At 45.3% G+C, this 13,212-nt stretch overlaps 1 protein-coding gene across 4 annotated transcripts in view; it reads right to left on the bottom strand.

The window, feature by feature from the left end:
- The window catches only part of LOC112236188 (DENN domain-containing protein 5A), a 58,662-nt gene that overhangs the window by 13,103 nt on the left and 32,347 nt on the right, over positions 1 to 13,212 (bottom strand). For 2 of the 4 annotated variants that reach the window (XM_042321179.1, XM_042321178.1), the window contains 11 exons: positions 8,306 to 8,493; positions 5,863 to 6,177; positions 4,345 to 4,560; positions 3,898 to 4,132; positions 3,031 to 3,181; positions 2,798 to 2,891; positions 1,531 to 1,662; positions 1,096 to 1,248; positions 816 to 903; positions 644 to 728; positions 371 to 442 (listed from right to left, as the gene is read on the bottom strand). In XM_042321179.1, the coding sequence (XP_042177113.1) occupies positions 371 to 442; positions 644 to 728; positions 816 to 903; positions 1,096 to 1,248; positions 1,531 to 1,662; positions 2,798 to 2,891; positions 3,031 to 3,181; positions 3,898 to 4,132; positions 4,345 to 4,560; positions 5,863 to 6,177; positions 8,306 to 8,493 (1,729 nt within the window). The remainder of the gene's footprint in view (positions 1 to 370; positions 443 to 643; positions 729 to 815; positions 904 to 1,095; positions 1,249 to 1,530; positions 1,663 to 2,797; positions 2,892 to 3,030; positions 3,182 to 3,897; positions 4,133 to 4,344; positions 4,561 to 5,862; positions 6,178 to 8,305; positions 8,494 to 13,212) is intronic. The other 2 variants (XM_042321180.1, XM_024404775.2) reach the window with 1 other exon arrangement.

The raw sequence follows: 13,212 nt of genomic DNA on the forward strand, positions 1-13,212 counted from the left end.
CCAAGATTTACATGTTGGTGTAGCATTTGGACCAGACTTGAAGACCTTGAGGACTGTAGGACAAGTCTGATCAAATAGAACACAAAGATGGAAGGCTAAGCTTTCAGTATATGCTGTACACTGTATATATACATATATTATATATATTTTTAAAATCATAGCTGGTAATCAAGTGTTTATGCCTGCTGCAAAGCTTGAGATGCATGGCTATGAGGTTGATGTCAGTATTTTTCCACTACATATGGTCTTGAATCATTGATAATATTCTGTCTTGACTGAAAGTGTTTTTTGTCAGTGGGCCACAAGATGGCAGTGGAAACACTTTGAAATCATTGCATTCTGAGGTATGATCAATCAATCATTATCTCACCTTGATTCGAAATTGTCATTTTCAAAGAAGTACGTAGAGGTACGAAGGCATACATTTGAACCGCTTCTGCCACTACAGAAGGGACAATCAACACAGGCAGAATAGTATAGTATCACTTGCAACATTCCCCTTACAACCATCCATCATTTCAAGACCATATGACTTGAAATGTATATTCAGGAGGATACTTGACAAATAGTGTATATACGGTAGGCAGAGCATCTGAAGACACTGATACTGTGGTAGACCTGGTGAATGGATGAAGAGACTCACCTCATGTCCCTGATCAGGGATACCTTGAGAGGGGCCAAGGCAGCGCCAGCGTCAGATTTGCGTCTCTCTATGTCGTGGATGAGACCTGATGTGGGGAGGAGAGAGGGGGATGTGGCTATGGCTTTACATCACCGTCCATTTATCACATTTCAGGATTCAACGAGTGGCTTACCTGGGGGACCCAAACCGGCTGGTGCTGCATCCGTCTTCTCTTTGCTCTCCTGATAATGGAGCAGGTGGGACCACAAGGCAGATTTACCCTGGCAGATGAAGATGGAGATGCGGGAATGAATGAATACGCATTGAATGCACCTAAATGCATACATGTGTGTTAGTGTGTATATAAACTGTTTTTAAATAACACTTGTGCGTGTGTGTGTGCTTGTGTGTGTGTGCTTGTGTGTGTGTGCTTGTGTGTGTGTGTGTGTGTGTGTGTGTGTGTGTGTGCTGACCTGTTTGACCTGCAGCCCGTGGCTCCAGATCCTCTCCAGCAGGTCACAGAGGGATGCGATAAGTGTGTTCTCCTCCACGCCTGTAATGCTGACCTCCCCATGACCCAGCTCCACCGCCTCCCTACCCATCTTCTCAACCAGCATGCGCTTGGTCTGGAGGAACACACACATCACCGTACAGGGAGATTACCATCTCTGGAGGCCAGATGGTTGACACTAGAGGTGTTGGATCTCAATATTCAAGTAATAGTCTACTGCAACGGTCATTGACATCAGAATACTTCTGAGTGACATTGAAACTAATGGAGACTCACTGAAGGTGTCGTATCTCAATATCCATGGGATTGTCTACTGCAAAAGTCTACTGCAATGGTTATTGCAATCGTAATATGTCTGCGTAAGAGTGAGATGTAGGAAGACTGGTAGTTACTGTACCTTATTCCTGCACTCCTTCAGCAGACCCTCCACAAACTTCCAGTTGGTCTGAGCGATGACGGAGGGGGAGAGGTTGGACAGCTTGGGCTGCCGGATGGTAGTGCCCAGGTTCCTGGCCTCCTGGATGTATTTCTGTAATGAGACAGAGAGGACAGGGTCAGACAGGACAGGGTCAGACAGGACAGGGTCATGGAAGGACAGGGTCAGAGAGGACACACATGGAGTGGCCGAAGAGTAGGCTTTACACCAAGGGAGAGTAATCAATCTGGCTCAATGTTCATCATCACATAAACACAGAGGGTCACACCACTTGGCAACCAACCACAGAACGTATACAGTGCATACTGTGGATAGATTTCTGGTAACTACTACAGTGAGGGATTGATCATTCCAGAGGGAGAGGGAGGAACTTTGAGTCATTTGTATAATGAGGTGAGCTGCCTGTACTGAGGTCATTTCATGATGGACGATGTGTTTCTGTCTTTTACCTTTCTGACCTCAACATCCATCTTGGGAGGCGTGTCAGTGCCATGTGTTTTCTGAAATTCTGTCAAATTAATCTAAATATTGCTTTCTTAATGTGGAGTTAAGTGCACCCTAAGGTGAAACCCTAAACCTGAGAAGAAACCCTGGAAAGTGATCTGGAGTATCAGGTAAAGCTGTGATGCTAGGGGGAGGAGGAGGGATTGAGGACCACATGGGGGGAGGGGCCATGTGGACATGGTGTGAGGCTCAGGCCTCACCCACTGCCAACACATACCACATCCACAGTCACAGACTTTAGACAGGGCCTGAAGGACTGCGAGAGCCAGTAGTAGTCTAGAAACAGCAGGAGCTGCAGTTCCGGGAACAGACACTCCACATGCTGGGAGCGTGTGTGTGAGACGGAGAGAGAGGGTGAGAGAGGGTGAGAGAGAGAGAGAGAGAGAGAGAGAGAGACCAAAGAGAGAGTGTGTGAGAGAAATACAGTAGGTAGATGTGAGGGAGACAGTAGGTGTCAGAGGGATAGAAACAGAAACAGAAAGAGAGGTTAGGTCAAGAGGAAATAATTGAGGGAAAGTAACAGAGAAAAATGGACAAACAAGAATTTAATTCAATCGTTCCAGACGTTAGATATTTAGAAGTGAACACCGCAAGCCATGAAGAAGAGTGAGGAAGAAATCGTCAAGAATCTAACGATAACACAAAAACAGATAGACAAAATGCATGTGAATATGGTTTGGGAATGTTAATCCTGTTTTTCTAGGGCTGCTTAATGTCCTCTCACCTCTCTCTGGTCGTTGTCCAGGTAAAGGTGTTCAGCGTGTTGTTTCTGTCTGTCCTTCCTCCTCCACTGTGCTGGAGCACTCCTCTTCGCCCATCTAACATACAAACAAAACAACTTCACTTAGAAAGACACAAAAGCCAAATAGCAAAGATAGAGACAAAACAAACATATTTTGTCAGTATTATCAATCAAAGTATGTAAATCAGTCTCTCTTGCGAAGGTGTGATACTCACTTGTTGCTGACGGGTCCAGTGGAGAGCACGTCAGACTGCAGCCGGGGGAAGAAGCCGTGTTCGTAGCGACCCTGGCCAATCTTCATATCCAGCAGGTGGGGATGCAGGGCCGTGTGGTCGATCTTAACCACCCGCATCTCTATGGCCTTCTCTGGGGTGACACAGAGAGGGGAGGAGGATGAGGTACTGTCACAGCAGATACATTAGCACCAACCGTCATGGAGGATTTAATAGTCTTATGTCATTGTTAAGCACCTCTGTGAGTGCCTATGAGTCATAGCACTGAGGAGTCACATAGATTCACCACTCCACATCTCATCTCTGACTCCTCACCGCCACACCTCCATGCTGTGAGTTACCATCACCTGAACTTGCAAAATTCCTTTCATCTTATCAAAATTGTCAGGTTTTCCAGAAATCCTGTTTGGAGGATTCATGATTTCCTGCTTATTCCCTTCTGATTCCGGGAATCTTCCAAACTCGATTTCTGGAAAAACTGGGAATTTTTGCAAAGTTATTGGAATTCTGCATCCCTAACCTGACCCAACACTCAACATCATCAGCACCAATGACAGCAAGCTACATACATAGTTAAGACTATTACAACGGTGTAGATAACTGTGTAATGTATTAGGTTAGTACATAACTGCTATGCATGCAATGAATCATACAATTACAGAGAGGAATTTGAAAGAAATTATAGTTAGAAGAAAAAAATTCAACAGCTAAATCCTGTTTGACATGAATTATTCCAGGTGTTACTGACTATTCCCATGTGTGTATTGAAAACATACAAGTATCTTGCACCATCTGAGACAATGATCTCCTAATAGTATAGGTGTGAAAACGGGTTTTCTCTTTTCTTACCTGCCTCGTCGATATTGGTGCAGGTCTGGTACATGGAGGTGCGCAGGGTGGGCGTGCGCACGTTCAGCATGCGCATTTTGTCCACGCGGGAGTCAAACACCCTCAACGTGTGTTCCTTGTCCTCATCATCATGGCAAAGGATCTTACTATCGATGAAGGAGGCGAACATCTGAGTCTCCAGGAAACGGGACAGGAAGGGCAGATAGGGCTCAGGCTGGTCAGAGAGGAAGGAGGCCTGGAATCGACAAGAATCACATCACAAAATGAAGTGAGGTCTCCTGGGGGTCAATTAATATGAAAAACTTTAAAGAGCATTGAAGACTTCCACTCAAATGAATTTCAGAGTCTGGAGTAGGACAGCGTTCCAAATGCCACCCTATTCCCTATTTAGTGCACTACTTTTGACCATAGTCCTAGGGCCCCTATATAGGGAATCCCTGATTTCACCTTGTCAAAGTTCTGCATCTGGTCCCTGTTGCTGAACCAGGACTCCTTGTCCTGACTGGGCTGGATGACAAACACCTCATAGTCGGCGAACATCTGGGTGAAGCGGTTGGCGAAGACCTCTCGCACCTGGATGTTGAGCTGGTGCATCTTCAGCTCCTCCTCATCACACTGCACCTTCAGGTCCTTGTTGCTGCTGGCATCCTCCCTCACATCCAACTGGAAGAGGGAGAGGGGGAGGAAACACAGCAGGTCAGGAAAACACAGCACAGAAAAAGAGAGAAAGTGAAAAAGAAGAAGAAAAAGAGGGGTTTGACAACAGAAGTTAAGAAAGCCATAGAGCAGGGGTCGACAACAGGCGGCCGGCAGCGGGTGGGCTGGTAAGAAAATAACTGTAAAATCACCAATATTTCCACAAATTAAAAATATATACATATGTGATCGTGTAATCAAGGTATGAAATTATTGTTATTATCAAATCCAATCAATGTTTGGGCTTAGATGTGGTCAACTTGCAGTTTTCAAATGATTTGAATTATGTTCCGGCCCCCCGACCATCAGCTGTGATAAAAATCAGCCCGCGGCTGAATCTAGTTCCCTACTCCTGCCATAGAGGGTATGGGTTTCTTATCTCCATGTTAGCACAAGCTGCTGGGGCACTGATAGGGGCATGGGGGAAAAAGTCTGAGATGTTTTAATTTATTGACAAAAAAAACTGAAAACACACACATTCCTCTGTTACAATCAAAGTGTGACACAATTGCAGATTTCAACATGCAAGAGCAGGACAAAAGGACACAATGAGAGAGTCACCTATACATGTACGTATAGACATGAAGATGTGTAATGGCTACGAAGCCCAGATCAGATGGCAGGGATGTGACCTACTGAGCCCTCCTCTAATTCATCGCTCTACACCACTGATCCTAAATCAGGTGGTTACCTTAATGTGAGACATGGCCACAATGACCCTACCTGAAGCCGTACCCACAAAATGAGGAGCTAAAAGCAGACTATCAGAGCAGGCAATCTTTCCAGAGAAAGCTAATGCTAGCCCCTACTAGTCCATAAGCTGCTTACTCTGGGCTCCTACAGATATGGAGAGTTGGAGAGACCTCCTCTCTGTAGTTAAAAGCTAATTCATTCATTCACTGGTCTGTAATGTGATTCTGCTGAAACATTACCATCTATTACCAACGGCCCTCTGTGTCATGTTCAAACCAGATGGCAATTAGGTTCTGTATGGGCGCCAATTTTCTGTTGATGGCAATGTAACAGACTTCCTTCGTCACCAGGGCTGAGCACAGCACACTCGGAGCTAGCCGGCAGCAGCTTACACGGGCAGCTCATAGACTGCCTTTCCCACCCTTAGTCATTTTCAAAAGAGTGTGACAGACAGGCAGTATTATTCTGCATGAATTTACACTGAGTATACCAAACATTAGGACTCAGTGTATATGCAGACTCTCTATCTAGAATAATATGTTCCAGTCAAACGGATGGCAGATGACCTGCTCTCACCTTCTCCAGGCTGACCCCAGTCCTCTTGACCAGGGCCTGCAGTCTAGCGATGGTCTCGTTCTCCCTCAGCAGGTAGGAGTTGAGGGGCGAGCTGGCCAGGTTGCCGTTGCGTCTGTCCGTAACCATGTCAGTGGAGCGGAAGCCCCGGTGTTTGGCCTGGCCCTGGCTGTGGAGCGGGTTCCCCTCCGGAGACACACCGAAGGCCAACAGCACCTCAGAGATCTCCTGGATGAACTCTAGCTTGTTGGGGAACAGAGGGAGGTCCTCTGGCAGCTCAATGAAGTGGTTGTCGATGTCCACGAAACACAAGTTGGCCTGGAATGACAGGTGGTCTTGTTTAGTTGTCTTTGTAAACATGTCGGTGAAACAGAGAACACCAGAGAGAAGCAAACTGAGTGATAGTTATGTTCTTGTTATAGCAGAACCATTCCCACTTTGCTCCACTAGGTGGCTTAACGCAGAGCAGTACCAATTGCGGAATAGTGAGAAAAGATGTGGATGACTTCAAGACATTAACTGAAGACAGTAATATAATGTCAACAGATACTCTGAATGGGACAAACTACTCTTTTGAAAAAGCCCTCCATTGTTGATCTGCCGCTTTTCATCTGAAGAGGATTAGGATTTAAATATAGAAATGGATGAATAAGGCAATATTGAGATTGACTTAGGTCCTCAATTCACAAATTATCAGGCTTTTTATTCATCATAGCTCTTTCCATTGGACTGGCTCCAGATGTGTAAAAGCTGGTTGCACACACAGCACCCTTCCTCCAGATGTGTAAAAGCTGGTTGCACACACAGCACCCTTCCTCCAGATGTGTAAAAGCTGGTTGCACACACAGCACCCTTCCTCCAGATTTGTAAAAGCTGGTTGCACACACAGCACCCTTCCTCCAGATTTGTAAAAGCTGGTTGCACACACAGCACCCTTCCTCCAGATGTGTAAAAGCTGGTTGCACACACAGCACCCTTCCTCCAGATGTGTAAAAGCTGGTTGCACACACAGCACCCTTCCTCCAGATGTGTAAAAGCTGGTTGCACACACAGCACCCTTCCTCCAGATGTGTAAAAGCTGGTTGCACACACAGCACCCTTCCTCCAGATGTGTAAATGCTGGTTGCACACACAGCACCCTTCTTCCAGATGTGTAAAAGCTGGTTGCACACAGCACCCTTCCTCCAGATGTGTAAAAGCTTGTTGCACACACAGCACCCTTCCTCCAGATGTGTAAAAGCTTGTTGCACACACAGCACCCTTCCTCCAGATGTGTAAAAGCTGGTTGCACACACAGCACCCTTCCTCCATATGTGTAAAGCTGGTTGCACACACAGCACCCTTCCTCCAGATGTGTAAAAGCTGGTTGCACACACAGCACCCTTCCTCCAGATGTGTAAAAGCTGGTTGCACACACAGCACCCTTCCTCCAGATGTGTAAAAGCTGGTTGCACACACAGCACCCTTCCTCCAGATGTGTAAAAGCTGGTTGCACACACAGCACCCTTCCTCCAGATGTGTAAAAGCTGGTTGCACACACAGCACCCTTCCTCCATATGTGTAAAAGCTGGTTGCACACACAGCACCCTTCCTCCAGATGTGTAAAAGCTGGTTGCACACACAGCACCCTTCCTCCAGGCTCTGTGTTGAAGGGCCTTTAGCAGAATTGCTGTGTACAGGAGCAAAGCAACGTGTTTTGATCAACCGTAAAAGCATGGGTAAGCTACAGCATGGTTAATGAGGGCTGTTTGTCCTCACAAAGGAAACACTCTACCCTTTGAGAACATCATTAAGAAGTAAACACAAACCCATTTTATTTAAGAACAATCATTAAGCATGAATAATGATTCATGATAACCATTTAGCATTTATCAATGGGTTATCTAAGTAATTAATCAATCATATAAGTAAATTGATAAAAAATTCACCTCCTTCGTGTAAATTTGGTGGAAAAACGACTGTTAATCAAAACGAAGGACAAAAACAAGCCTGGAGAGCTAGGGATCGAGGGATGTGTTGTAAGGCCCTGTGATTCTCTCTACAGATTAGCCAATTTCATGCCGTCACTTTGTTGGGTGTATCAGACAGCAGATGGAGATGGGGTTGGCAGGAGTGTCCAGAGGGAAGTCGTTGTTAGTATTCTCAGCACAAACAACATTCACGCATTGCAATCTGATTAGAAATTACTTGTTATCGCTCTGACAGGCTGCATTTAAAGAGGGAATACAACTAAATGGTTTCAGCTAGAGCTGAATGTTTCCAATTAAAACTGCCTTTTGGAGAGAAGGAATAGGGAGGATGGGAGAGGAGAGAAAGAATATAAATTAAAAAGGTAAACAACCCTAGAGAAATAATTACATGCATAAATCTCAAAAATATCTATTTCGATATGTGTGTGTGCGTGTGTGCAAACATGCGTGCATAGGTGCATGAGTGTATAGGTTACCTCCTGGGGCAGCTCTAGTTTGGTGCGGTCACCCTCTCCGTTGGAGTGCAGGCCCATCAGGTAGGGCACTGGGGCATCCAGGAAGTGCAGCAGTGAGGCGGGCAGGATGGGCACATAGACATGCTGCCACTGGAAAGGGAACATTAAGGCTGTGATGCTCTCGGCCACAGTCATCAGCCTCTGGTAGTCTGTCACACAAACAACAGAGGAGAGAGTCACAAACTGACTGGTTTTATGTTTTGACACCTACAGTATGCAATGTATTGTAATGTACAGGGTTAAACAGTCCACTCCAAATCAAGTGTTTGGCATCCATGTAAACTTCCATCTAGTCCTGTTTATCTACATTCCTTCTCTATCAGTCACAACAAGTCTATATTCAGTAGCAGCTCTGTCTTTGCTGTTCTACTGCCAAAATAACTACTAGTTCTTCATTTGGCCTTCTGTTCTCCCCTGTTCTACCCCCAGAACAGGCCCTCTCCCCTCTCTCCCCAGAACAGGCCCTCTCCCCCCAGAACAGGCCTTCTCCCCTCTCCTCTCTCCCCCAGAACAGGCCCTCTCCCCTCTCCACAGAACAGGCCCCTCCCCCTCTCCTCTCTCCACAGAACAGGCCCTCTCCCCTCTCTCCCCAGAACAGGCATTCTCCCCTCTCCTCTCTCCCCCAGAACAGGCCTTCTCCCCTTTCCTCTCTCCCCCAGAACAGGCCTTCTCCCCCTCCTCTCTCCCCAGAACAGGCCTTCTCCCTCTCCTCTCTCCCCAGAACAGGCCATCTCCCCTCTCCACAGAACAGGCCCTCTCCCCTCTCTTCTCTCTCCCCCAGAACAGGCCCTCTCCTCTCTCCCCCAGAACAGAACCCCCCACACAGAACAGTCCCTCTCCCCTGGTTGGGCCACCTCTCCCAGGACCTGGGCAAGGGACTCAGAGACAGGAATACAAATCTAGCCTGTCTGCTGGTGCTCTGACCTTACCTGGTGAACAACAACAGGCCTTTTCAGAGCATGATACCACCCTCCTGAGAAAAACCACAAACAGACACAGGCAGACAGACAAACGCACGCACGCGCACACACACACACACACGCAAACGCAAGGAAGTGTGCTCACGCACAATCAAACACATGATAGTATACACACACACACACAACCACAAACACAAACACACAAGTGCGTGCACACACACAAACACACACACTGCACCACATTATCACACACACACAGGCCTTGCCAACAGCTAATCTAGTCTAAGAGAAAACACACTCTTTAATAGGGTCATTCATCAGATATTCAACTGGGGCTAATCTAATGAGCTTCAGTGTTGGTGTAGTCCTCCACTTGTCCTCCCCTCTGTTACGCTGATTTCCACAAGGACTTTCCAAGACGAATAAGGTCATCGGAGCCTATTTGAGTGCTTTGCTAACAGAATGAGAGCTCTATATATGGACTACTAACATGCAGGCCAGGTAGGGGAAATGGCAAGCTTCCATTGATCTACTTGGAGAGATGGGAAAAACAGCAGCAAATGCTTGTTTCAACAAAGATTCATGTACTGTATGTGGGAAAGACACTGGCCAGGCCAGGGCCTATGTATCTGAGTTATGAATTATGCCTCTATTTTTAGAACAGACTCTCTCCAGTCAGCTAATTTTTAGTATCGGGCATCACTTGCCTCAGCCTATGCAGTTTTAACTATCAACACCCTGTCCCTGCTCAGTGGAAAGCTCACAGGTTCACACTCTAGAAAACACTCCTTAGCACACATTCTGCAATGAGCCTTCTGGAGAAAAAAAGGGATGATGTAATTTCCAACCAATCATCTTTACCCTGCATCACTGACTGCATCCTCCTCCTTATCCTCCTGCAAGGGTTGCCTAGCAACACCACAGCATTGCTCCTCTAGCCCCTGACAGTTTTATAAACAGTTTGCCTTTTCCCTGTCTCCGTAATGGATCCTATGAACACGCCAGCTCCCCAATCCTGAAACAATCTTCCTGCTGCACTCCACTGACTCTGATCAAAGTCAATCCCAGTGTGCTTCCATGGAAGAAGAATATGCCATTCTGTATAAAACCTCCAACATTGGTCTCTGAACAAAACAATCCCTGATTGGAGCTGATTTATTATGTATAATGCTGTTTCTTTTCACACATAGTGGAAGACCTGTTTCTATCAATTCTGTAGATCTCATTTTTATATGTGCTAAATGACCTGTGTCATATCTAAATATGTCTCATTCCTCCCAAAAAGGTCCTCTTGAATGTGTCCCTATTCACTGTCAATCTCTCTCAGTGTGGGCCTGGGGTTGAACATGAGCAGGGGGAAACAAAGGCCTGATCAAAGCACACACACTGCTGCTGCAAAACAGCCTGTTTACCCCAGCAACTCACAACAGTACACCAGATACACACACACACACACACACACACACACACACACACACACACACACACACACACACACACACACACACACACACACACACACACACACACACACACACACACACACACACACACACACACACACACACACACACACACACACACACACACACACACACACACACACACACACACACACACACACACACACACACACACACACACACACACACACAGGCTAGGCCTGAGCTGAGAGCCCATGAGGAGAAACTAACATTTACACAAGCTGGGAAGAACACAGCTTTCCTTAAAGATCCAATGCAGCCGTTTTTATCTCAATATCAAATAACTCCTGGGTGACAATGTTGTATCTTAATGTGATTGTTTCAAATTAAAATGGTTAAAAAAAAATATATAAAAATAGCTTCTTAGCAAAGGGCAATGTCTCAACCAAGAATTTTGCTAGGACTGTCTGGGTAGGGAGGGGAAAACTAGCTGTTATCTGTTATTGGCAGAGAGGTTTGGAACTCTAACTTTATTGGTCTATTAACAAATTTAGCGCATGGTGATGTCACCATGGAAGGCCAAAACTCCATCCCACCAAAATATGCATACATTTCAGGCTGTCTTTTCAAACAGCTCTCACACTAAAAGTCCATTATCATTTTCACCATTTCACAGTATTACAGTTTTTTTCGATTGCTAAACGACAGTGGGCACAACTGGAGTCACATGTGCAAAACTCTAACTACAGTCTGCACTACCAACAGTCACCTGAGCTAAACAGTTCACATCACCTGCAAAACTCATTCCAAGCAACACAACTCTTAACACATGGCTCAAAACACGCTCAGTGCAGCCAAACACTATGCACAACCCTCACTGAGATAACACACACTGTCACTCAGAACACACTGAGAGTAAAAACACTAGCATCAAACACCAATACAGAAAATACAAACTTTTCATCTTTACAGTTTGAACAATTTCAGTGACTTCATACAAAGTAATATTTTCTTCAAAGAAAAGAGTGACATTCTTTCACATGATTTATTAATTTTTTAGAACATAACAATTCTTTAAGGTAAATGAAAATTAGCAGTTTGCTTCAATAGTCTGTAGTAATTTACGGAATTACAGTAATGAGAAAAAAAGGTAGAAACTAAAAGTACATACTGTAATTCGAACAAATAATTGAGGGGCTAATCCTGCCTCTCTCTAGCATCAGGCCACAGGTTTTCTTCAACATCACATCTAATGTTTTCTCTTGCCATGCACCTGGGGAAGAACCTTCTGGAGTGCCTTATCCATCCCTGGCAGTCCTCTGGACTCGTGTCCTCACATCCGGCACGCATGGCTTCCAAAAGAGACATTTGGTCATGTGGGTGGTGACCAAACACTTTCCACCTCCAGGCAGAGAAAAACTCCTCTATTGGGTTGAGGAAGGGTGAATATGCAGGCAGGTACAAAACCATAAATCTGTGATGTGCTGGCAACCAATCTGTGACAGCTGCAGAGTGGTGAAAAGCAACGTTATCACAAACTATGACAAAAACTTGGGGGTTTCTTACTGGCTCCCCCTGTTCTGCTGGCACTAGCTGAGCATAGAGCTGTTCTAGGAAAGCTATAAGCCTTTCTGTGTTGTATGTGCCAATGAGTGGTGTGTTGAGAAGCAAACCATCATTGGCCATTGCAGCACACATAGTGATATTTCCCCCCGTTTGGCCTGGAACCTCCACTGTAGAAATGCTAGTGTTTTTTTTTACTGTAAATATTTTGTATAGCTGTGTACGTAACCTCAGACGTCTTACCTGGACATATTGGTATCTTTGCTCTTTTACCCGTTCACTGTTTCTCTCGAACGGTACAGTGTATAACTGTTTCATTGTAACTTGGTGTTTCTTTAGGACTCGAGCAATAGTTGTTGTGCTGACAGAATTAACATTTTCAAATATATCATTATCAGCCAGCACTCTATCTTGAATCTCCCGCAGTTTTATTGCATTGTTGACAACAACCATGTCAACAATAGCATTTTCCTGCACATCTGAAAATATTTTTCCTCTTCCCCCTGTTGGGGGCAGCCTTTGGGTCCTGTTGTAAAAATATATTTTACAGTCAAACTTACTGTAATATATATCTGTGTAAATATTCTATAATTGCAATACAAAATAGATTCCTGTAATGTTTTCATTTACTGTAAGGATGTAACTCTCACCTGTTTGCAGGATGGAAAATTCGCATTACAGATGCCACTGTGGATCTTTGCAGATTGGGTTGCACCCTCAACCCTGCCTCTCTCAATGAGAGACCATGGTTCACGACATGGTCTATAAGTGTAGCCCTTATTTCATCTGAAATAACAGCTCTTTGTCTTCTTTGTCTTCCTCCACGCATCCGCCCTCTCCCTGCCACCCTTCTCCCTCCACGAACCCATCTTCCTTGTTCCATTTCCAAAATGAGTCTTTCTGAGCTCTACCTATATATACTGTAATATGTGTGTGTGTTCACTAACAACTCTAAAACAAG

The sequence above is a fragment of the Oncorhynchus tshawytscha genome, linkage group LG04 (genome assembly GCF_018296145.1).
Source record: "Oncorhynchus tshawytscha isolate Ot180627B linkage group LG04, Otsh_v2.0, whole genome shotgun sequence".
Classification (NCBI taxonomy): Eukaryota; Metazoa; Chordata; class Actinopteri; order Salmoniformes; family Salmonidae; genus Oncorhynchus; species Oncorhynchus tshawytscha.